The sequence below is a fragment of the Drosophila arizonae genome, chromosome 5, assembly GCF_054131065.1.
Source record: "Drosophila arizonae isolate 15081-1271.41 chromosome 5, UAZ_ARI_1.0, whole genome shotgun sequence".
In the NCBI taxonomy this organism is placed as follows: domain Eukaryota; kingdom Metazoa; phylum Arthropoda; class Insecta; order Diptera; family Drosophilidae; genus Drosophila; species Drosophila arizonae.
The window spans coordinates 3163023-3186244 of record NC_142925.1 but is presented as its reverse complement, the minus strand read 5'-3'; the positions used below and the strand labels follow the sequence as shown (position 1 = coordinate 3186244).

The 23222-nt window shown below is 36.7% G+C and overlaps 2 protein-coding genes and 1 long non-coding RNA gene across 6 annotated transcripts in view; 2 read left to right on the top strand and 1 right to left on the bottom strand.

Annotated features, from left to right (window-relative positions):
* LOC108617569 (uncharacterized) overlaps positions 1–1271 on the bottom strand; it is a 49955-nt gene extending 48684 nt beyond the window's left edge. The window contains exon 1 of the mRNA XM_089470067.1: positions 667–1271. The gene's annotated coding sequence lies outside the window, so the exon portion shown is untranslated. The remainder of the gene's footprint in view (positions 1–666) is intronic.
* Positions 1–23222, top strand: part of LOC108617273 (uncharacterized) — a 134191-nt gene that overhangs the window by 13797 nt on the left and 97172 nt on the right. The window lies entirely within an intron of this gene.
* On the top strand, positions 22667–22889 carry LOC108617272 (uncharacterized). Its single transcript, XM_018013002.2, is given in 2 exon segments — positions 22667–22746; positions 22748–22889. Coding segments are annotated over 2 exon segments (222 nt in total).

Here is a 23222-nt window from a genome sequence, read left to right as displayed (position 1 = left end):
GCGAGCATTGCACAGTCAGTAAGACTCGCCTGCAATATTCTTACTTGTTTATGTGTTGCTGTTGCTGTTGTTGCGTTGCTCCTTTTCTTTAATTAAAGACAAGTTTTCATTTCATTCTTTTCACCTGTGTGCCTTTAACTATTTCAGCCACACTAAACTTACATTGTTGCCCAAAAAAATACCGAGAGAGAGAACATAATAAAAATTAAAAATTGTGTGTGTGTGTGTGTGTGTTGAATGCAGCTGGCAATTGGCAGCAACAGTTGCTGCTTGCCTGAAAATAAATATGCTATCAGCAGCAGCAGCAGCCGTGGCAGCAAAACAAATATCAAATATGCGCATAATATGCAACAATACAAAAAGGATAACACACACACACACACATGCACACGCCCTTACATATACATCTACACCTACACATAATTGAAGGCTTGTAAATATTTGTATAGTAATCCGCTTTGTCGACACTCGTCGCCGTGGCAGTGGCTTGAACTGCATTTGCGCCGGACTTTGGTTACGGGCTTTTGGTTACGGATTTTGGATTTTGGCTGAGCTAGGAGCGAACTCAGCTTCTGTTTTGGCTGTTGTCTAGTAGCTGCCTGCCTGTTTGGCTGTCGCTTTGGCTTGTTTAAAGCAAACCTAATCCTGGCTGAATGCGAGGCTTACCTGTTGATGCGACGTGAAGCAGTGGCACTGGCAGCACTGGCCCCGGCAGTGGCAGCTGTGGCAGCCGTTGTTGCAGCAACGTGTTAGAGCGGAAATGCATAAAACAAAATCAAAATGCGAGCAAATCCATAAACAATTTGGTCGAAAACAATTCGCGTTTGCTTTTAATTTAATTTTGATATGCAATTTTTATTTGGCTTGTTTTGTTTTCTATATTTTGATTTATTTTCAATTAACTGTATGTATATTTTTTTCTAGTTATTTATTTGCTTCGTTTTCAATTAGTGTTGAATTTATTTATTTTAAAAAACTTTTTTTTTTTTAATTTGTAAAAATTGTTTTCACGCACTTTTTGCCACTTGCTATGGGCATCCTTGTTTTTTATTTCAGTTGTGCCTTTTTTTTACGTATTGTTTTAGTTATGAAAATATTTCTAGTTGGTTTTGATTTATTTTCATGATTAATTTGTTTTTGATTGAAAATCGAAGTTCCGTTACAACGTACCAAACGCTTGCAGCGCACAAATCGTACTGACTGTCGTCTTGGCGCTTCCAAAAGACTTTTAAGCATGCTGAAAGCAAGAAAGTCCAAGTCCAAGAAGTTCCAAGCCAACTCAGAAAGAAAAGTTGGAAGCTCCCACAGCCGAAAGAGACGCCAACAAACAAAACGTACGAAGACACGACCACATAAATGGTCAAGATGATCATCATTAGCGCCGATGATCATTCTGGCCATGATAATGACGATGATGATCGAGACGAAGCGACGACGCGACGCGACGCTGTGTAACCGGCAGACCATCAAGAGCGCAACAAACAGAGCGAGAGAGAGGCAAACAGAGAGCGAGCGAGGGAGAGCGAGAGAGAGTAGATGCGTAAGAGCATGTAAGCCGGCTGCGCATGCGCATAGCTTGTTCGAAACGCTCTCTTAAGCTAAGAGCGCCGGTTGCTGCAGACGAAGCTATGGTAAATTCTTCGAGGTCTGAGCAGATGAGCTGCTTGAATGAGGCAAAGGTTTTAGTTGAGCTGATGCAGGCTGAATACTCTCTTAGAGGATGGATATATATTAATATATATGGATATATATTAATATATGTGCAGACTATATTTGCTGCTCCAGATCTAGCATTTTATAGCTAAATTTACATATGATTGATAAGTGAAGAAAGCAAAGCTTTTGATGTTTTTATAGAAACTGATTTTAAATTTGGTACTTAAATTCCTTATAGATTGAATAATTTACAAACTATTCTAATATTTAACTGTTCTTTTGAGCCAAAACAATGGCATAATTAAATAAACTTATAGAATATACGTAAATGGTTTGTTTTGCTCATTTTTGCTGTATAATATCTGCATAGAAATTAGATATGTGAATACATAATTAAATCAAGGGCAATAGCTTCTGTAAAAAAAAGAAGTCTATTATGATGAGTATGATAAGTAAGTCTACAGTATTGTCTACAGTATATGAAAGATATTAGATTAAGATTAGACTATGATTATATTATTATTAAGACTATCAAGAATATTAAGGCATATCAGAATTGATCTGGATAGATATAACATTATAAAGTATCGAAACATAGTCGTGCTAAGTTCACAAAGTTTTATGAACACACTGAGAACATCTGAGTATCTCTACCTACCAGAATAACTTCATTACAAATATCTCTAAATGTCTAAGCAGCATTCAAAAGAATTGCCCAATTGCAATTGTCAATGTTGACTAATGATGTTCGATGCCACAGAATAAAACTTTGCAGCTAATGAACTAAACTTGAGGTCTGCTTGAAAAGAGCAAAAGAACAACAAATTAATTAGCCGCACGTCTGTGCGTGTGTGTGTATGTGTGTGTGTGTTGCAATGCAACGAACTTTGACACAAAGCTGAAGTGTACAAAAAAGAAAAAAGAAAAAATATATGTGAGAAAAAAAGCTAAAGCTTAAATATCAACTAGATTGAGCAATTGACAATTGGCCAGTGGCCGAAGTGACTGACCAATTGAGAAATGAAAGCAGAAGCTGAGCCTGAACATAATTGGGCCCGGGAGAAATCTAGAACCCGTCGCAGCAGCAGCAGAAGCAGGCAGAAGCAGGCGAGGCACTTTCTTTGCCATTTTCAATTGAATGCATAGTTACAGGAAGAAAACACTTGCCAATGCACAAGCAACAACAAGCACAACACACACGGACATTGTCGTCGAGCTGTTAGTTACATGTGTGTGCTTGAGTGTATCTTATAGATACATTTCATTTCATTGCATTGCATTGCATTGCAAATGCTGGGGACTTCCACTGCTGCTTGTTGTTCTGTCTGTTCTCTTGTATTTGTATTGCAAACGACAATCGAGCCCATGCTGCTGGCACGTACCGTGCTTGCCTGGCTGCCTGGCTGGCATGCAGATGCAGATACAAAATGTATCTGTGAGATACATTTAGAAAATACTACATGGCTTTGCTAAATTACTGCCAACTTAAGCGCATCTGCGGTAAATTCAATTAAACAATTTAGCATTGCTGTTGATTTTGTTGTCTCTAGTCTCCTGTCCTATCTCTCTCTCACTCTCTGCCTGCCACGCCCTCCCCCAGTGCAGTTGATGAAAATAAGCAACATTTAGCAGATTGCTGCAAGCTTTAGCCACATTAGACAAGGGCTGCCTGTCATTCTCACTCTTCTCTCTCTCTCTCTCTCTCATTCTCTCTGTCTCGCTCCAGCTCTCAATCTGTCTCCCTCTTTGTGTATATTTTGCATTGGCATTTGCTAAACACGAAGTGTTATGCAAATATTTGCGTATAACATATATATATTTTTTTTATTTTTTAACTGCTGCATTTGCTGTCTTTGACTTTGTTTTGATTTGCTCTGCGCGTAGATTTGAGATTTGTGGATTGAAATTTGACACCTCATTTGGAAAAGTCGAGCATTGACAGCTTTGCTATCGTTCGACTTCATGGAAAGTGGGTAAGCAGTGTGTAAAGTTTATGTTAACAACATACCAAAGCAGGCGTGTCTGAAAGTATGAAGTATGAAATTATGATCTATATTCATCTAGAGATAATATTGAAGGCATGCAACTTGGAGATGGGGGCATGACACTTGGAGATGTAGCTACTAGCTACTCCTATTACAATCTATTCAAATTGCTACTCAAAATTGCTTAAAATCATCGATAATATTTATGGTGGTCTTGAAATCGATTGATATCGATAACAAACGTTGTTATGTTTGATGATTTTATGTGGATAATGTTATATGGATCAGTATGTAAATGGTAACATTAACCCAAAGCATAAACGTATATTAAATTATAATATGAATCGATAGATAACTTTTTATCTATCGAAATACTTTCCATTACGCAAAAAGACGTTCCATTAAAAATCGATATTTTATGCATAATGGAAAATATTTCGATAGATAAAAAGTTATGTATTGGCTTATTTATCTATCGTTATAAACTCTTTAAAAATCGCTGGCTCTTCCTATCGTATGCTCTCTCTACTAGAGCACTTTAACTTCTTATTTATGCATTTGCCATTTCCACTCCGCTATTCCTAATTAAATAGTAGAATCTTTAAGGCTGATTAAATGAGCTTTGCATTAGCTGCAGCAGTTCTCTAGCTAATTATATATGTTTCTCTCTATCCCACTCTGCACACTTAAATGGAAAACTCTTTTTCTACTTTGACTGAATTTGAAATTCTACTCGGGAGTTTCTCTTTTAAGCCCTGCTCCACAGTATGCACCTGACTGCAAGTACCTGTTCACTAATTACACGCGATACCAAACGTGTTGCCTCCGAGTGTGGCAACGGCAACAGATTTAGATTGTATTTACATGCAACGTCCTTGTGACCCACAGCCAAAATGTAGTTGAAGATAAAAAAAAAAAAAAAAAACAGGCAAAAAATACTTACGAAATGCATTGCAATTTGTTGCCACCCAAACACCAAATTTAATGAATTGACAAAATTCTACATGCATACGAATTATGTATGCTCTATGGAATGAAAAGTGTTGAGGGTATATGATAATAATATCATGTGTGGATATACTATATATAGAGAAAGAAGCGGGCTGAGTGATTAAAAAATCGTTAGGCATCAAACCATGAAAGGAAAATATTCATATATTTAAAATAAAATAAGTAATAAAAATAAAATAAATTATATTTAAAACATAATAAATAATAAAAAAAGAAATATGATAATTTATCTTCTAAATGAAATTACGTCTAATTTTATGGGGCATATATTTGAGAACTACCAATCCTTAATACAGTTTTTGATATACTCTGAGCCTATTGAAAATGGGAAATGATTTTAAGTTTCTTTAGTCCAGTTTCTTTAGTGCGCTTTCAAAGTTGTATTTGTATAAAGCCTGACTTTTTTGTCAGAAGGTTTTATTCACTTGGCTTCCTCTTTGTATATTTAAGATGCATTGAGACATAAAGTCTGTATATAAATTTATTATTTGTTATAATTATTATTTTTATTTTCTGCTTCATTAATACAATCAAATTAGCTAAAAGTTCTTTAATTAAAACAGATTTAATTATTTAATTTAATATTAATTAATTAATTTAATTTTTTTAAGTTTTATAAATAATTTTTTTTAATTTCATTTTATTTTTTTTTATTTTGTTTTTTTTTTATTACTACAAACATTTAAATAGAACTTAAACTGGCTGAAAATTCTTTAGTTAATATATATTTCATTAATTAATTTTCTAAAAAGTCTTTAATAATAAATGATCATTTCTACAATAATAGAGTTTACAGTTAATTACATCCACCTACAAATTAATTCATGTTAAATCTGTTAACTCAAATTTGCATTAATCATATCAATGCAGTTAAGCGAATCAAACTGCTTTGCATAGGGCAGCGGCAAAAAAGACTTTGCCATTTGGCAATAGTACTCAATTAATTTATCATTTATCAAGTGGTTATTGCCAAAACTACAACAGCAACAACAGCAACAACAACTTGACTGCGGCAGCAGCAACAACAGCGAAAAAACAGTTGACAGTGGCTGGTGGCAGGCAGAGGGCGGCAAGCGGCGGGTGGCAGGAGGCAGGCGGCACAGGCAGCCATTCAAATGTCGCGTCGAGTGTCCACAACGGTCAGCGACGACAGCCAATGCCAGCAACTGTTGCTGGTGCCTTTTGCTGCTGCTGCTGCCAGTGCTGCTGCCTGGTGTCAATTTTGTTGCCAGTTATTCACGCGCTACTTTTGTTGCCCGCTTGTTACATGGCAGAGGAGGTAGTGGTTTGTGTGGGCGTGGCAGGAGGCTGTATAGAGAGAGAGAGAGAGAACCATTACGCCCATATTTCTGGCGATTTGACAGCAATGTGTTGCTCGTTTTTGCCCATTACCTCGAGTGGGGCTTGCAAAATTTTGACATTTTCAATTGTCATTGGCTGCCGTTTGGCTGGCTGCGTTTTGGGCTGTTGATTTTGTCAGTTAATTTTTCATTTTTGACATTTCCATTTGTCAATAATAACATGTTGACCTGACCAGCATGCCAGCAGCAACAACAACTTGGATAATCGAATTTTTGGCCAAAAATCGCAGTTGCACATAATCGATGTGTGCGGCTCCTGCTCCTGCAGCTGCCTCTTGGTTAATGCGTGCAACGCCCGCTTGCAGCGCTCTTGATCTGCTCGGTGACATTTCAATTAGGCACCGTTGCAGGCACCGTTAGAGCTGAGACAATGCAAAACTGCTAACGTCTGCTGACGTTGCTGCTGCTGTGAGCTGAGCTGAGCTGAGCTACGCGCTCCATTATGCTACAATAGAGAACGGCAAAGTTCTAAGGAAACTCAAAATTGACATAAACAGCTTGGTCATCATTATCAGCAGCCAGCCATCACCCACATGCTAATGAGCAGCGCATATAGAAAGAGATAGAGCGGGAGAGAGGGAGAGAGACAGTAGTTGAGGGCATGATGCGTGCACCCTAAAAGGCTTAGCTCTGGCCTGGTCTGCCTGACTTGTTCGACTCTCACATAAATTGTAAAGCGGCTTAAGTTAAATGCTGGTTAAACATGCACAGCTAACAACAACAACAAGAACAACAACAATAACAACAAGCAGCAGCAGCAAGCAGCCAGCAGCCATAAGATCAATGCCAGCAGTTTAATGCTGAATGGATTTCATTTGATGCAAGAATAAGCGTTGAAGTAGAAGATGAAATGCACTTGTATTGATGCTATACTTCAATCATAACAAGCTGTGTGATGGCTGGCTGGAGGCGGGGGGCGAAACACTGAGGTGTGGGACGCAACGAAAGAAATTGAGATGAGCTAGAGTGATACGAGACTGGGATAAGAACTGAGCCGGAGTGAAACAGTTAACAACAATCTCCACCTGTGGCGGATAGTGAAGCGGGCAACAGTTGCTGCTGCTATGGAGGTTGCTGCTGTTGCTGTGTGCAGTTGTTGTTGGTGTGAATGTTGTTGTCGCTATTCATGTTGCTGTTGCTGTTTCTACTGTTGCTGCTGTTGTTGGTGTGAATGTTGCTGTTGCTGCTGCTGCTGTTGTTACTATTGTTGCTATTCGTATTGCTGTTGCTGTTTCTAGTGTTACTGATGTTGTTAGGGTGACAGTTGCTGCTGCTGTTGCTGTTGTTGTTACTATTACTACTATTTGTATTGCTGTTGCTATTTGCTAAAGTTGCTGCTGTTGTTGTTGCTGTTGCTGCTATTCGTATTGCTGTTGCTGTTTCTATTAATACTGTTGTTTCTGCTGTTTATGTTGCTGTTGTTGTTGTAAATGTTGCTGCTCTTGCTGCTACTATTTCTACTATTCACATTGATGTTGCTGTTTCTATTATTGCTGCTCTTGTTGTTGCTGTTACTGATGCTGTTTTTATTGCTGCCGGTGTTGTTGCTGTTATTATTGTTGCTGCTGCTACTGTTTTTACTGTTGCTGTTGCTTTAGATGCTAATGTTGTTGCTGCTATTATTGCTGCTGCTATTGCTATTTCCGTGCCTGTGGCTGTTGCTGTTGCTGTTGCTGTTCTTATTGCCATTGCTGTTATATGTAGTTGCTGCTGCTGCCGCTGCCGATGTTCTTGTTGTTGTTGTTGTTGCTGTTGCACTTGCGCCGCTGATGTTACAGTAAACTACTGAGACAACGACCGCCACTTGTCATTGACAGTTGAAAAATGAAATGAAGCTGCGCCTGCGCAGCATCAAACCGTTCTAAGTGGCTGCCAATGACGTTGTTGTTGTTGTTGCTGTTGCCGCTGCCGCAGTTGCTGTTGTTGTCAGCACAAAGAAAGGCAGTTACAGTTAAATAAGCAAAAGTTTCCAACTGTCCCGCTTTGTGTGCCGCGCTGTGACTCGATTTCTTCGGGATGCAAGCAGACAAGCAGCCAGACAACAGCAACTGCAACAGGCAACGACTCAGAGAGTATGAGGCAGAGAGAGAGAGAGAGAGAGAGAGAGAGAGAGAGAGAGAGAGAGAGAGAGAGAGAGAGAGGGGGGAGGGGAGGGGGGAGTAGTGTGAGAGAGCGAGATCCAGCATCATAATTCCCAATGCTCTTGGCCCCATGAGACGCACGCATTTTACCGTTTCGAGACGGCCTCTCATGCAACTGTGCGTGTTTGGGCCGGGCCTTAAATATGTTCTCACATTGCTGTTGTTCTTGCAAGCAACAAGTTGTTGTTGTTGTTGTTGTTGCTGTTGCTGTTGCTAGTGTTGTTGCCACATGCTTAACCGCAATCTGTGAGTGCAGCAGAACAGAAAGAAATATGCTAACGTATCATAAGCACAAATGCGCAACAATTGCCAAGCTGCTGCTGCTGTTGTTGTTGCTGTTGTTGTTGCACACTCTCGAGGAGAGATGGCTCAACGCAAAAGTGTGTCATGTGAAGGCAAGAACTTTTGCCAGCTCATGCGGCATTTAACACTTCTGATTAAGCTGCTTTTTTTTTTCGTATGTTTCTCCTACACCGAAATGCAGCATCTCGAGGGGAGCCAGGCTATATATATAGGGTAGTGTAAGCATATGATCGTATACTGTGGAAGCTACTGGAAAAAGAGAGATTGTAACAGTTTCATTAGAGCTGAGTTACGATTAAAGATTTAGAAATTAATCGATTGAGATATGTTTAGTTATTCGAATTGATTTTATAATTTGTTGCTTGGCCTTTTTAAAAACTTAATTATCTATTTATGATTATTATATCTATATTTTATTATTAAGTAAATACATACATATAATATTTGACATTCATTAATTTTTATTAAATATTTTATTAAAACAGTTTAATAAAAAAATATATGAAATAAAAAAAATTTTTTTTTTTAAATATGAAAAAAAATTTAATAAAATATAAACACTATTTCAATTATAAAATATAATATTTGATTTATATATATTATATTTTAATTTTTATTGAATATTTTATAAAAATAGTTTAATAACAAAATATATAAAATAAAAAATAAAATAAAAAAATATTTGTAATATATAAAAACTATTTCAATTATAAAATATAATTAATTTTTAAAAAAATCTTTATTATTTCTATGTTGCCATTGAAGCTATAGAGTCTTGGCATATGAAATCTATATGATATATAGAAAAATAAAAAATATATAAAATAAAAATATATATGAAATAAAAATAGAGTTTGCTAGTTGGGTTAACATAGTTAAAAATGTGTCCCGCCCCTCTCTATTTAACGAGTCAAATATATAGTTCGAGTAGCCTGTTCAATATGTGATTGATTAGCTTTGACTTTGTTTGTATTTCTATTTTGATATCTCTTTTATATTTGCATTCCATTAGTTCCAATTCAAAGCATTTTTTTTGTGCCAGCAGAAAGAGAACTCATTTCCATAATTATTTATAGCCAAAGCCATTTAAGCTGAGTTTCTAACTAATCATGCTTAATTATATGGCATTAAAAAAGTATATATTTACACAGTAAATACAGGGTATTTATTTGCCTGACAGTCTGCTCAACTCCTCATCCTCCTCCTGCTGCTCCTGCTCCTGCTGAAAGCAAATATATTTCTAAATGCCTCGGGGCGCTGCAATAATTTGATTTATCGCACAGCGTTTGGGCTTTGTAAAACATTTTATGCATTTAGCGCTGAAAATTTATTGGCGACAACAGCAACAACAGCAGCAGCAGCAACAGCAGAAGCAGGAGCAGCAGCAACATCTATGACAGACAGCAGCTATGCAATTGTCAGCGTTATGCCAATAATTGTATTGATCAACAATTGAATAAACAGCAGCAGCAACCACAACCACAACAACAACGACAATTCTTAACAACTATTTCTAGGCAAGTTATATGCGAAACATAATGGTCAATAACCTTCTGACCAATAAATCATAATTGTTTGGCGGCATTTCGGATTTAACTATAAATTAAATATACCAAAGAGTCAACGAGACGTCGCAGCTCTCACAGATAATCATAGGCGCAGCGCAGCGATAAACAATAACAACAGGAACAGCAACAACAGCAACGGCAACAATAGTGACAACAACAGCAATAACAACAGCAAAATGAACAACGTTGGCATCCATAAAAACCAACAACTAAAATAATCGCTCGTAAATGCCTAGTGACAATAAAATTGATGATAAACCAAATCAACAGAACAGACAAAATAGAACCAAATGGAAAAGCACGGCATTTGCCGCCTCCCCCCTATCTCTCTCTTCAACTCGCTCCCTTTACCCCCGCACCCCTAATCACCGCCCGTTCAACTCGAAATCGAATCCAAGTCCAAAACGAATCGAAATAATGCAAAACGAATTTGCGTTTTGCCTCTTTTTTCCTCGCTTCAACCTCATCTTCATCTTCAGCTTGAATCTTTTCTTGCCTCTTGCCTGGTTGGCTGTCGTCTTTTAGGCTGTAATTCTGCCTAATACCCTGTAATGAGAGGCTTAAGCATAGCATATTAAATATTTTTCAACAAAAGGCATATTTGAGTAAATTAAAACTAGCCAAGTAAAGAAAAAAAAAAAGAAACTTTTCTGATGAATTTTTATTCTTCTATAGATTTTATGCGTGTATTCTCTGTGTATGGGTTTTAATGGTAGGACAGTTCTTAAAGATTAAGGATCATCGATGGATTACATTAGCTATAGATAGTTGACTCGGGTTGAAAGACATTTTCTGATATATGTTCTATATAAGGCAAACAGTGTTGCATAACAGTTATTGGGCTCGACGTTGATGTTGATAAAGTCTTTATGATTACTGATATAAAATCTAATGTTAACGATTTCTATTAATCGTACATAGGATCAGATTATGAGATATTTTCTGGTTTATTTTGTATATGTGAATCATAGGGTTAAGAAAGTGTTAATAAATATTCGATCGCTCACATTAGTTATCGATAATTCACTAGGATTCATACACATTTTCTTAATCAGTTTTTGATATATGATTAAAAAACGCAGTTCCAGCTATTATGTAGCATTTAACTTTTAATCTTAATGTTATGAATATTATTGAACAATCACAAGTTTAGTTTCTAGTTAATCGATAATCGATTATTAGATAAGTTTATAATTGCAAACATAAACAAAACCAATTATTTTTTTATTTTAATAATACATTGAAGGGTATATAATAATAATCGATCAAATATCAAATAGCCGTAGACTCACATTAATTTCTTTCCATATTTGAATCGCTTTAGTTTATTTTAATTAACTACATTTGCCAAAGAATTGTGTCTGCCTGTTACATGTCCAATTAGAGGGTATTTTTAGCTCTGTCATTTCGTTTTCATTTATTAGCTGCTATTGCTTTTAACTTGGCCAACGTCCAACGTTGCTGCTGCTGTTGTTGTTGTTGTTGTTGTTGTTTGTGTATTATGCTACTTGAACATTAAATGAAATTAAGCTGACGTTCAGCTTGATTGGTTCTCTAGAGGCCAAGCAATGTCGGTATACAATTGACTTTGTCTTTTTCACTTAATCATTTATAGTACCATCGGAAAATCAAATAAACAGACAAACACACGCACACGCACACGCATACACAGAAAGACATAATCAGAGCCAGAGGCGGAGGCACAGGCCCCTAATCAAGCTGCTTCTAATGACACGGCAAGTTCTATAAAAGCCGTCCATGCCTTCAGCCCAGCCCAAGCCTAGGCCGCACACACACACACACACACATAGAGAGACAGAAAACAGAAATCAACTGCAATTATGCTGAAAACTCAAAACTGTACTTAATTTTCAATTTTCAATGGTAATCAATTTTGTAATTGAAGATTCGTTTAGAGGTTTCCAATAGCTCTAGCTCTAGCTCTAGCTGCTTCTGCTGTTGTTGTTGTTGTTGTTGTAGAAGTACAGTGAATATACAGTATATGCATGGCTTACTCTTCGTCTGTTCATCAAGTTTGTTTCTGTGCTTTTAATTCTTATTTAAAATTGCATGCTCATCTCTTAAGTGGGCAATGCTGAACTTAATTTTATTTATTCATGTTTCCTTTCTATATATAACATATACATATATACATACATATAGTTTATATATATACTATATATCTTTGCACGTTCTTAAAAGCCAAGCGGCTTTGCTGCTTGGACATTGGCCATGTACAGCAACAACAACAAAAACAACAACAACAGTTGCTGCTGCCGCTGCTGTTTGGCTTTTCCAAGAGGAAAATATGCTTCTATTAGTTTTTTTTTCCATCCACTGTAAACTGCAACGCTTGACTGCGCCCCAGGGCTATTATTTAATTATTTTGTCAATGTGTTTTCTTTTTTCTGCTTCTTCTCTGGCTCGACCTCAAAAAAAGAAAAAAAAAAAAAGCGCGAACAGCATCTGCAGTCAGACAGCGTTGAGCCGAGCTGAGCTTTCAGGCTCTCGGGCTCTGAGCTCTTATACGGCCTGGCACTTAAATTGTGCTGATTACTTATTTTTTGCTTCAGTTTTGTTTTTGTATACCCAGCAGTGAAATTGGACTGTGAATGTGTGTGTGGGTGTGTGTGTGTGAGTGTGTGCAAATGCCTGGTGCTGGCAGAAGAAGGATTGGTCGATACCAATATTGCTTATATTTATATGCTTGGGAGGGAGCTAAAAGCGAGCAGAGTTAGCTCGTTGTCTGTATGATTTATAAGTGGATAATTAAGAGATTGATATAGGCTAGGTAGCTAGTATTAGAGGTTGAGGTGAAACGATCCATCCCGAGGCTGTCGATGAACTGATGAACTGTCTGTCTATCATCTATGTATCGATTTATCAATCATAGGTCTTAGATTGATAGATTTAGCAATCTATTCACCTGTCAATCTTCTCGTCCATTTTGCTTTCGACAGGCGAATGTAAAGTTTGGCTGTCGATCGATCTATCTATATCTCGATATATCTATCGATCTCTGTATCTTTATATCTATCGATATATCTAACGATCTCTCTATCTTTATAGATATATCTCTATAGATATATCTATCGATATCTCTATAGATATATTTATCGACCCATCTATCTATATATTTATCGATCAGTATAAAGATGTATATCGATTTATCATTAGATTACTTTCTTTTCTCTTATCTCTTGTCTCTCATATGTTTATTCGCCCCTTAGGTTCGGCACAGGCAAACTGTTATCGATCTATTTAGACTTGTTTGATTATATTGGTTGACCTGCGGAAACAAGCTTACTTAACATCGTCTTCAGGGTATCCCCAGCTCGTTCTCTTTCAACAAAAGTCCGCCCATTTGATTTTTTCCTCCCATTCTTAACTGCTTTTTGCCTACTGCTCTGTTTTCGTTATTTTTTCGCTCTCGCATGGCAATTGATTTTTCCAGCTCACAATGCTGCACTGCGATTCGATTTGCTCTGGTCTGTTTCTCTTTAATTTTTTTGCGCGGTTTCTTTTTGGCCATTTTGTATTATTTTTGGATACTTGGCTTTAATCGCCAACAAATCTGGCACCTTTCGAATAGATATTAAAAAAAAATTTTGTTATGTATTTATTGTAAATTCTGTTTTCAATAAAAACCTCATACAATGGCAACGGGCAAACAAAGTTAATTATTGTTCAGGTCCCATTTCTTTTCTGGCCAAAAGGCTTTATGCTCTTTTATGCTTGCATTGCTTTAGCTCTTTTTTTTCCACTTTTTATTCTATTTTATAAATTTTTTATACATATAATTTTTTTTTTCTGCGTTTGCCATACGAGAATAGTTTGACAAAGAAAGTGCGCGAAATAGCAAGACAAAACAATAAAAAAAAAAAACATCATAAATAATGTGCTAAGAAAAGCCGCTAACAAAAGCGCCTAGCAAAAATGCGCTCTATGTGTGTGTGTGTGTGTTGCTACTGGGAGTGTCTCGAGCAGCATGTGCATGTGTGTGTGTGTGTGTCTCTCTCTGTGTATGCATACAAAAAGCCAAAAGTGAAAAAAGTTTATTCTGGTCAAACTGCTTCCGTCTGCGGAATTGACCTAGAAAACAAAAAATTAATACAAAAAAAAAAAAAAAAAAAGAATGAAAAAAATTGGCAAAAACAACAAATAAAACTGAAATCCACAAACAGACGACAGCATCGCGGCTTAAAGTGTCAGCGCGTAATAACAAAGTAATCAAAAGAATTCAGGAACAAGCAAACAGAACGAAACGCAGATGCTCTGCCAAGTGGATATATACATATATCAAAATAATAAAATATATATATGTATGTATATATAGTTGATTTCAGGAAAATAACACCATGCAAGCCTTCAACAATGTGAATACTTATTTATTTATATATATATATTTAAACAAATAACAAAAAAAAACTATACTAAACAGATTTGATTCCATTATAATGAATTTATCATGTTCCACAAATATTTTGTTAGGCCAGACAATTTCTTTTCAGTTCTTTCACATTTCAACACATTTTTAAGACTTTATACTCTAATGCAGACACGGAAATTAAATAACAATAAAAAGAAAAAATAGTTAGAAAGAAAAAAAAAATGTTGTGAACAATAGAAATAGCTACAAAAGAAAGAAAGACAGCAGCAACTAGAACAACAACAAGAGCCGCAACGACAACAACAACAATAAACAACGGCAAGAAAACAAACGCAAAAGAATCTAAACCGCATGAAAGCTGACGACCAAAAGAGCAGTCTAGTTTGGAATGCCCTGTTTTATATGAATTCAAGCGGGTATATAGGCACTCAGGGATCAAAAGTTAAAGAGGTGAGAGCTTAAGTAATGCTTGCCTGGGCCTGAATTAGTTCATTAAATATGTTAACAGTGGTGGCTATTTAAATAGGCATACTTTGCTTTGCTAGATCAGCGCTATTTATGATTTTAATGCATAGTAACTAGCTAAATAGTTTGCTCCTCTACAGTGCTGGCCATATTAATAGACATACTTCATTGTAAGCATCTCTTAGAACTGAACTCTACCGAACTTCAAAAATCTCTTGAGCTGAGCGTTGATCTCAGCAAATCGGAAGTTGATCTTCTAGAGTAGTGGCCATATAACTAAGTCCACTTTCTCTTTCTCATTTGTGCCTTCCATTAGTTATATACCTATTTAAATGTAGAGGAAGTTTTTCATCTCAGAGCTCAGGTTCTATTTATAAAATTTTTGTATATCTCTCTCTTTCTCACTCTCTAACTTTTTCTCTCTCTAACTCTCTCTGTGTCTTTCTCACTCTCTAACTCTTTCTCTTTCTAGCTTTCTCTCTCTCTCTCTTTCTGTCATATACTTTCTTTCTCATATACTCTCTCTCTCCCTCTGTCATATACCTCTTTCTCTATGTCATACTCTCTCTCTCTCTCACTCTCTCTCTCTCACTCTCTCTCTCTCACTCTCTCTCTCTTTCTTTCAAACACTTACGTTTTCTTGCAAAATTCTCTTAGTATTTTCATCTTTCTTCACATTCTCTCCTTTTTTATTTCATTGCCTCACCCTTCTCAACTTTGATCAGCTGCCAACAGGGTATCTTGTAGTCAGCTAAACTCGTAGTTTACCTTTACTTTTGCAGCACCGACTGCTGGCATTCTAGCAAAAGTTTTGTCGCCGCTCTGCGAATTTTTGTTACTGTTAAATAAATCTTCTTCAGTTAAGTTTTATGTCTTCTTCATGCGGCTTTAATGAAGCCAGCCGAAGCGTCGTGCGGCGTGACATTCGCCTGGCCAAAACATGGACCGAAGTGAGCCAACTGAACGGAGCGGACTTGTGGACAGATGGACAGGTGGACGGACGGACAGACGGACAGACGGGTAGACGGTTAGACGGGGCGACGTAGACGGTCTTAGCCTAAGGCTGTTGACATAGCGCGTTGTTCGTTTGGTATTATGGAAAATGTTGTTGTTGTTGTTGTTGCTGAGTGAATGTGAATGTGAGATGGTTTTTTATATATAGTATGTATATATATATATAATTTTTTTTGTTGGCCATGTAATTATGTTTTCATTCGAGCAGCAGCCAAACTTAACAATTTAATAGGCTCACATAGAACTACTTTCGTTTTGCTGAAGTCTTGATATTGATGGAGCAGCACTTATAAAGCACTTTTCTTCACATACAACGCAGACAGAGCGAGAGAGTGTGAGAGAGACAGACAGTTGGACACGTTGCGTGTGGGTAACCAAAAGACACCAAATAAAGATTCCAATTCAACTTGGCAGCAACAATAAATTGTCAATATTGCCATTTGGCATTTGCCCTCGTTCCGTTTCATTCCATTCCATTCCGTTCCGTTCCGTTCCGTTGTTGTTGTTGTCGGTTTCCACTTTGGCCCTGATTTGATTTTTGTCTGACCGTCTGACCGTTGACATTTTTGCCTTGCCATCGCCTTGTCCATTGCCTGCTTTTCTTTATGGCCCAAAAACTGTATTTTTGGCCAGAATGTCACTTTTTTATCGTCTTTTTATGAGCGCTACGAAGTCGCTCTGGTCGAGCCACCTACCGCACCGTCCCAAAACAGTTGTTAAACGTGCGTCGCAACTTTCGATTAACGAAAATTATTTCACTACATTAGTGAGAGAATGAGTGCGTGTGTGTGTGTGTGTGCCTTGCCTTGGCTCTGCAATAATTGGGATTTGCTCTTTTATTGGCTTATTTCCCTTTTTTATGACAGGCTCGACGTGTACGTCTGCAGCAGCACTCGCAGTCAGCCAAAAATTTGTTCAACTTGTTTAGTTTGTTGCTTTCGTTTTATATTTATGCATTCATGCAGTTAGTACCTTGGCAAATGGCATAGATTTTATTCTTACTTATTTCTAGTTGTTTAAGGTCCATAAACTTCTCGCATAAGACTCTCAACAAATTTCAATTTGTTTTACGACTTTACTTGATATTTATATATATGTCTATATATACATAAAGAAGTTTATGTGTTATTTATGGTTTTTAATATCAAATTTCCTGAAATGAAAGTGCTTTGGCGCGAACTCAACTGTTGTTGTAGTTGTTGTTGTTGTAGTTTCTGAACTATTTTGTAGTAGATTTTGTGTGTGCAATTTGGCGACTGCCTTTACAATTAGTTTTACGTTTTATAAGGCCTTTTTAATTGCAATTGGCAGAAGAGGAAATGTATTACTGGTCGTATTACTTCTGGTCGATATCTGTTTATAGCCAAATATTTTTATCAAAAACTTGTGATTTATCTTTTTTATCCTCTCTGCTCGCTTTGCGTCTAGCTTGGTTCTTTGATTCCTTTTCACTCATTATTTCTTTATGTGCTTGTATATCTATTTATCTCCTATTTTTTATATCCCTCTCTCTGTCAATCCTTTAGTCTTTATCTTTCTATCTCTGTCTCTCTCATCACATTGCTTCCTATGTCTATGTATCCTATATATCTCCTATCTCTCTCTCTCCCTCTCTCTCTCTCTTTCTCTCCCTCTATCTCTCTTTCTCTCTATCTCCCTCTCTTTGTCAGTCTTTTAGTCTACCTAAGTAGACATGAATACTTCTATTTGAGTTTCAGTTAATCTCCCTAATCGAATTTTCATTACTTTTCCTCTATTACTACTTTACATAGACTCTACTCATTGCTCATTTCCCTGCTGCTTCTGCCATTTGTCTAAACAGATTATCTTTTAGTCAAGCGAGGGCGTACCTTGCACTTTTGCGTCGCTCTTCGCCTTGCTTTAGATTATTGTGTGCGTTGTTTTCTAAGTCAAAATGCGTTGGGCATTTCAATTGCAGCACTTGATGAATGGCCAGCGAGCTGAATGTCAGCGGCGCTTTCATCGCTTAGCACCAAGCCACATTTGACGACCGTGGGTGAAAACCACCAAAAATGGCATTCAAGCTTTCGCCCATTTGAAATCAACAAGAAAAAAAAAAAAAAAAAACAAAAAAAAACGCCAACTGTAAAGTGAAGAAGAAGCAAGACGAAGCACGATGAGTTGTTGACTTCCAGCCACAAAATACACATGTTTCTAGCGCAAGGTCAGCAGTAGTTCTCGCACACTCACACACATACATACAGACACACACTGGAATATTCATATTCATAACTAACATTCGCTTTTGATTTTTTTGTTTTCTGTTGGACAGTTCAAGTTCCGTTGCCTTTTGGCTTCAGCGACACAAATTACGTGCCCGAGTCGCGTCGCGTCGCGTCGCGTCGCGTCGAGTTGTCATGCGCATGCAAAGCCAACAAAGCAACAGCAACAGCAACAGCCAGCAAGGCCACGCCCACCACAAGTTCCGACGCCTTGCTGTAGCGAAATGCAGCTAATTTTACTTTCGGCATAAAGCGGTAAGAGATGCGCCGTCGACTCGAGCAATTGTTAAGGCACCAGACGCATGCGCATGCGTCTCACGTAGCAGACCTCTCTCTGCCTCCCCTCTCTGCCTCCTCTCTCTCTCTCCCTCTTGCTCTCTCTGTCTGCCTCACTTACAGCTGCTGTTGCTGTGAAAGTTCTGTGGCTATGCGTCTGCATAAATCTTTTTATATTTTAATTTTAATTTTCCTTTACTTGACATTTGTATAGCGCCTAGATCGCAATCTGTTGTGGGCTTAAATATTTTATAAATTCATTTTTTATATTTTCATATACATATTTTTCTTGTCTAGTTAGCGCCGCATTTTTTTCCCACAACTCTCGCGCATTGTTCTAAAAGTGTCTCGCATAATTATAAAGATAATCAACGCAATGAAATACATTTTTTTCGTCTGCCTCTTCTTCTTCTCCTTGTTGTTGTTAATAATAATGCAAAATATTCTCTCGCGGCGATTAACAACACTGAAAGCTGCTTTTTGCACACTGCCATAAAAATAAAAAAAAATAAAATAATTTCAAATATTATTGTCGAGTCATAAAATTAATTATGAATTATGAAAATGCATTTAATTTAGTTGGTCAAAGCGAGTCGCGCTGAGCTGGGCTGGATCAGCATTCTTTTGGCCACTTTAAATGCCGTCGAAAGTAAAATCGAAAACGTCATTTTGGTTTTTTGTTGCCAACTTTTGGTTTTCTTTCGGAGATTTAACAGCAGCAGACACATTTCTCTGGCTCTTGTCTATTTATAGCTGGAAATCATCTTTATGGCTAATTTATTTGTTTTATAACATTTAAGCAATTAGTTTTTGCATATACCCTGTACTCATTGGGCAGAGGGGAGTTGTGTGGGTTCAATTTCTATTTGTGGTAGTGTCTATAACGGCGAGCGGAGCAGCAGGTAATGGGGATTACTGAGTTTTAGAGACAAATATAGCTAAATCTCGCCTTTCTTTTTGTCTCTATGAACTATTATGAACTAGTTAAACTTTGAAATTTGATTTGAAGCTAGCGAATGTCATTGCTGGACAGCTGACGTCTTTACCTATAGAGAACGCAGTTCCAGTTATATATCGAAATTAATAGGTAAGTTAAGCAAGAGCTATGACTGTTCTAAGAACTTACCTGTCTACTTAAGAACTTATACATCTTTGACTGGACCTGAACTAAAAACTAGCTAGATCTCATATATCATAGCTAGATTTCATATATCAGAATTCTAGAGAAGGTGCTGCGTTGTTTTTAAACAGTTTTGTGAAATTCATTGAAGTCAATATTAAACTTCAGTTGACGTGGATTAGCACGCACACTCAAAGAACTATGTGGAGTTAGCTAATATACGGTTTGCATGACTACTCCCATTATCCTTAACTTCTAAGAAATATGCATTTAGCTTATTTGCTGCTTAGAGTAAGTCCTCTCGGGTTAAGGCAACATAAAGTCGCGTAAATCCGCTTAAAAATGACTTTTCAGATATCATTCGTGTATTCCTGAACTTCTGCTAGTATTGTTTTTAGAACAGATAGAACAGATAAGAAAAGTATTTAATTTAGAACACATTTTGAATGAGAAGACTTATGCTAGTATTATTTTTAGAACATGTATACTAGATTAAACAAGTATTCATTTTAGAACACATTCTGAATGAGAACACTTCAGTATATCATCCATTCGGCTTACATTAACAATAACAGTGCCATGTTATGCTATTAACAGCAAACCCTTTTAAAGCGGGGCTTTTGGGTATCTCTCAGTCATTCACTGCCGCTTAGTGTAATCTTGCTAGTTTTTTCATTGTAGTCTCAGCTTGATGCTTCACGCATCTGCAGCAGCTGCTTCTTCTTCTTCTTCTACTGCTGCTGCTGCTGCTGTTGCTGCTACTGCGACTCACATAATGTTAATGCCGCATTATGAACGCCTTTGTCGTCACATTAAAACAAACATAACAACTACGTGACTAATTATGTTGATATCAAGCGTGTTTATACACACTTATATATATATCTATAGCTATATATGTATATGTATGTCTATGTGTGTGTGTAAAAGAAAGTGAAATTAATGTTAAGTGCGCGTATAACATGTTTAGTTTTGTTAGAGCTTAAACTCTACATACACACACACTATATATATCTCATACTATATTTACATACATATCATGTTTTGTTCTGGTTTTTGCAAAACGTGTTTTGCATTTTATATTAATATGCCATAAACTATATTAACAGCCTGCTGTGAAATCTGACTCTAGATAAAACTAAATACTAGTTTTTTTTTTTTTTTTTAATTTTTGTTATTTTTTCTTCTCATTTTTCATTTGCTTTTAGAACATTTTTAATAGCTTTGTAATGAAAGTTCATTATGCGTGAAAATAATTTTTAATAAGTTTACTATAAAAGCTGGGGGTATTATAATGTGTTTACGTTATTTTTAGCGCTTTTGTGCTTTATTGATTTTTGCTGTGTTTTCGTTGACCAAGAGAACAGTTCTCTGATGAAATTTCTTGGAAATGTGTGAAGGAAGCTTAAGTACTTATAAAAAAATATAGTCTATATATATGAGACACATGTGGAAATTCCTAGTTTCCGAAAATTTATTTGCTTTTCTACGAATTGTACGTTTGCTTGTTTTTATTTGATAAGCAGATAATTTGAAGAGGCGAATGAGGCTTAAAATAAGTCAATTTGTTCTTTTCTTCTTTTCAATAATATCTCAAAATATTTAAATTGTTTTTATTTATATCAATATATGAAATACCCTCTATATCTATATCTATATCTAGTTTCTGTCAGTTTCCACTGCTGCCATAACTGACCGCAACTCTGTAGATAATATCAGCAAGTCGCATCTATTTCTCTCATTTGTATATCAAAATTTCAGTTCATTAACCTTTCTTAACGAGCATGGCTGGCAGTTGGTTTTATGCCAAAAAGTCTGCCCAGTTGCAATGAGCTTTCCTTTTCTATATGTCGCCCAGTCAATTTATGGCCGCAATGTTATTTACCTTTTTGGAACCCAGTCAAATGAAAGTGATAAATTTTGTGCGATACGCAGTGAGAATTTTCACCAAAAAAACCAAAAAAAAAGAAAAAGAAAAAATAGAAAAAAAAAATTACTACAAAACAAAGTGAGCAACACATTAAAAAATAGTTGCACGTAATTTAGTACACGACAACAACAACAACAAGAAAAGCGGCAAAAGCAACAGCAACTGCTACCTGAGAGGCAAATGCGACCGAGCTAATAAAAAGAAAAGTGATAAAAAAGTGACAAAAAACAACAACAACAAACAGTAAGAAGGTAGGAGTGTTGCGATGGAGCTTAACTGACTGCATGATACGCGCTCAGATTTGAAGAGAGAGAGAGAGAGAGAGAGAGAGAGAGAGAGAGAGAGAGAGAGAGAGAGAGAGAGAGAGTGTGATAACAGAAGTTGATATATGCCAAGTCTGAATGAGGCATCTATAACTCTAACTCTTATCTCTATAGTAACTCAACAATAATCAGTCATTAAATTAGGTTAATAGACTTATAGCTCGATATATAGGCATCGATAGTTAACTATAGTGCTATCCTCTTCTAATTCTTATATCTATAATTCTCCATCTTTTTGCCAATTAAATTTAATTTAAATTCTTGTTGAGTAACAATAACATTATCAAGTACCGATAGATTAATGGTCACGCATCGATAGACTTATATTTATGTATCGATATGACATGATTAGATATATAAACTCTCTGCTTATTTCAAGCAATCAAAATACTTCAGAGCAACAAACAGACTTTACGCACTCTACAGCAAAGCTAATACACTCGCTCTTTACTTACTGGGCGAGCATAGCAAAGCTGAAAAGTAAATAAAATCAAATACTTAATGCAAATGCCGTGTATTGCATGAGAAATGCGAAAAGATTGAAATTAGCCTGGGACGCAATGCCGCAATCGAAAGTGCATAATAAATTAATTGAAATGGCGTTTAATTTCGCTTTTCAAACTAATAAAATGCGAGGCGCAGCATTTATGATGAATGGGGCTTGACAAACTTGGCTCGGTCAAGCGGGGCGTATGCGTAATTTGCGTTGGAGCTAAATATAGAAGCGAACCCAAACTGCTGTTAGATTGAATAAAAATCGTATATTTCAAGCTGTCAAAGGCAATTTAAGCTGAAAGGCAAACACAAACACCGACTGCTGTGCCACCCACACACACTCGCACACAGACACACAGACACCCACGCATTGCTATATAAACTGATGTGCGGTTTTGGTTTCATGGCTTACGGTTTTGATTGCTGCCATCGCTCAATTGATTTTCCACTAATGCCATCGATTGGCACAAACCGAAATAAAAGTGAAATGCAAAGTATTAAAAAATATACCAACACACACACACACACACACACATACAGACATATGCGCACTCGTTCGCCTGCAAAATAAACAATTTGTGCAGCGGCATTATTTGACATCAAATTGAATCGCATCGCAAATGAGAATCCACTCATATTATTCAGGCCAAAAATAGCAGTAGAAGAATATCATAGAGCACTGAAATGGGATTAGTTGCGGCTCTGATTCATTCGGCAGTGTGTTAAATAGTCGTTGTTTATTTTTTTTTTCTTCCTTTTTGCTCTGTTCTCTCATTATGTGTTTATCAAGGCGAAAAGTGAAAAGCGGCATAAACAGCCGCAAGCAGATTAAGTTGACAGAGAACAAAAGAGCTGGAAAACCAAAGCCGATGTGCCTGATGATAGGCACATATAGTATATCTCCATATGTATGTAGCATAAGTATTGTAATTTAGAGAGCT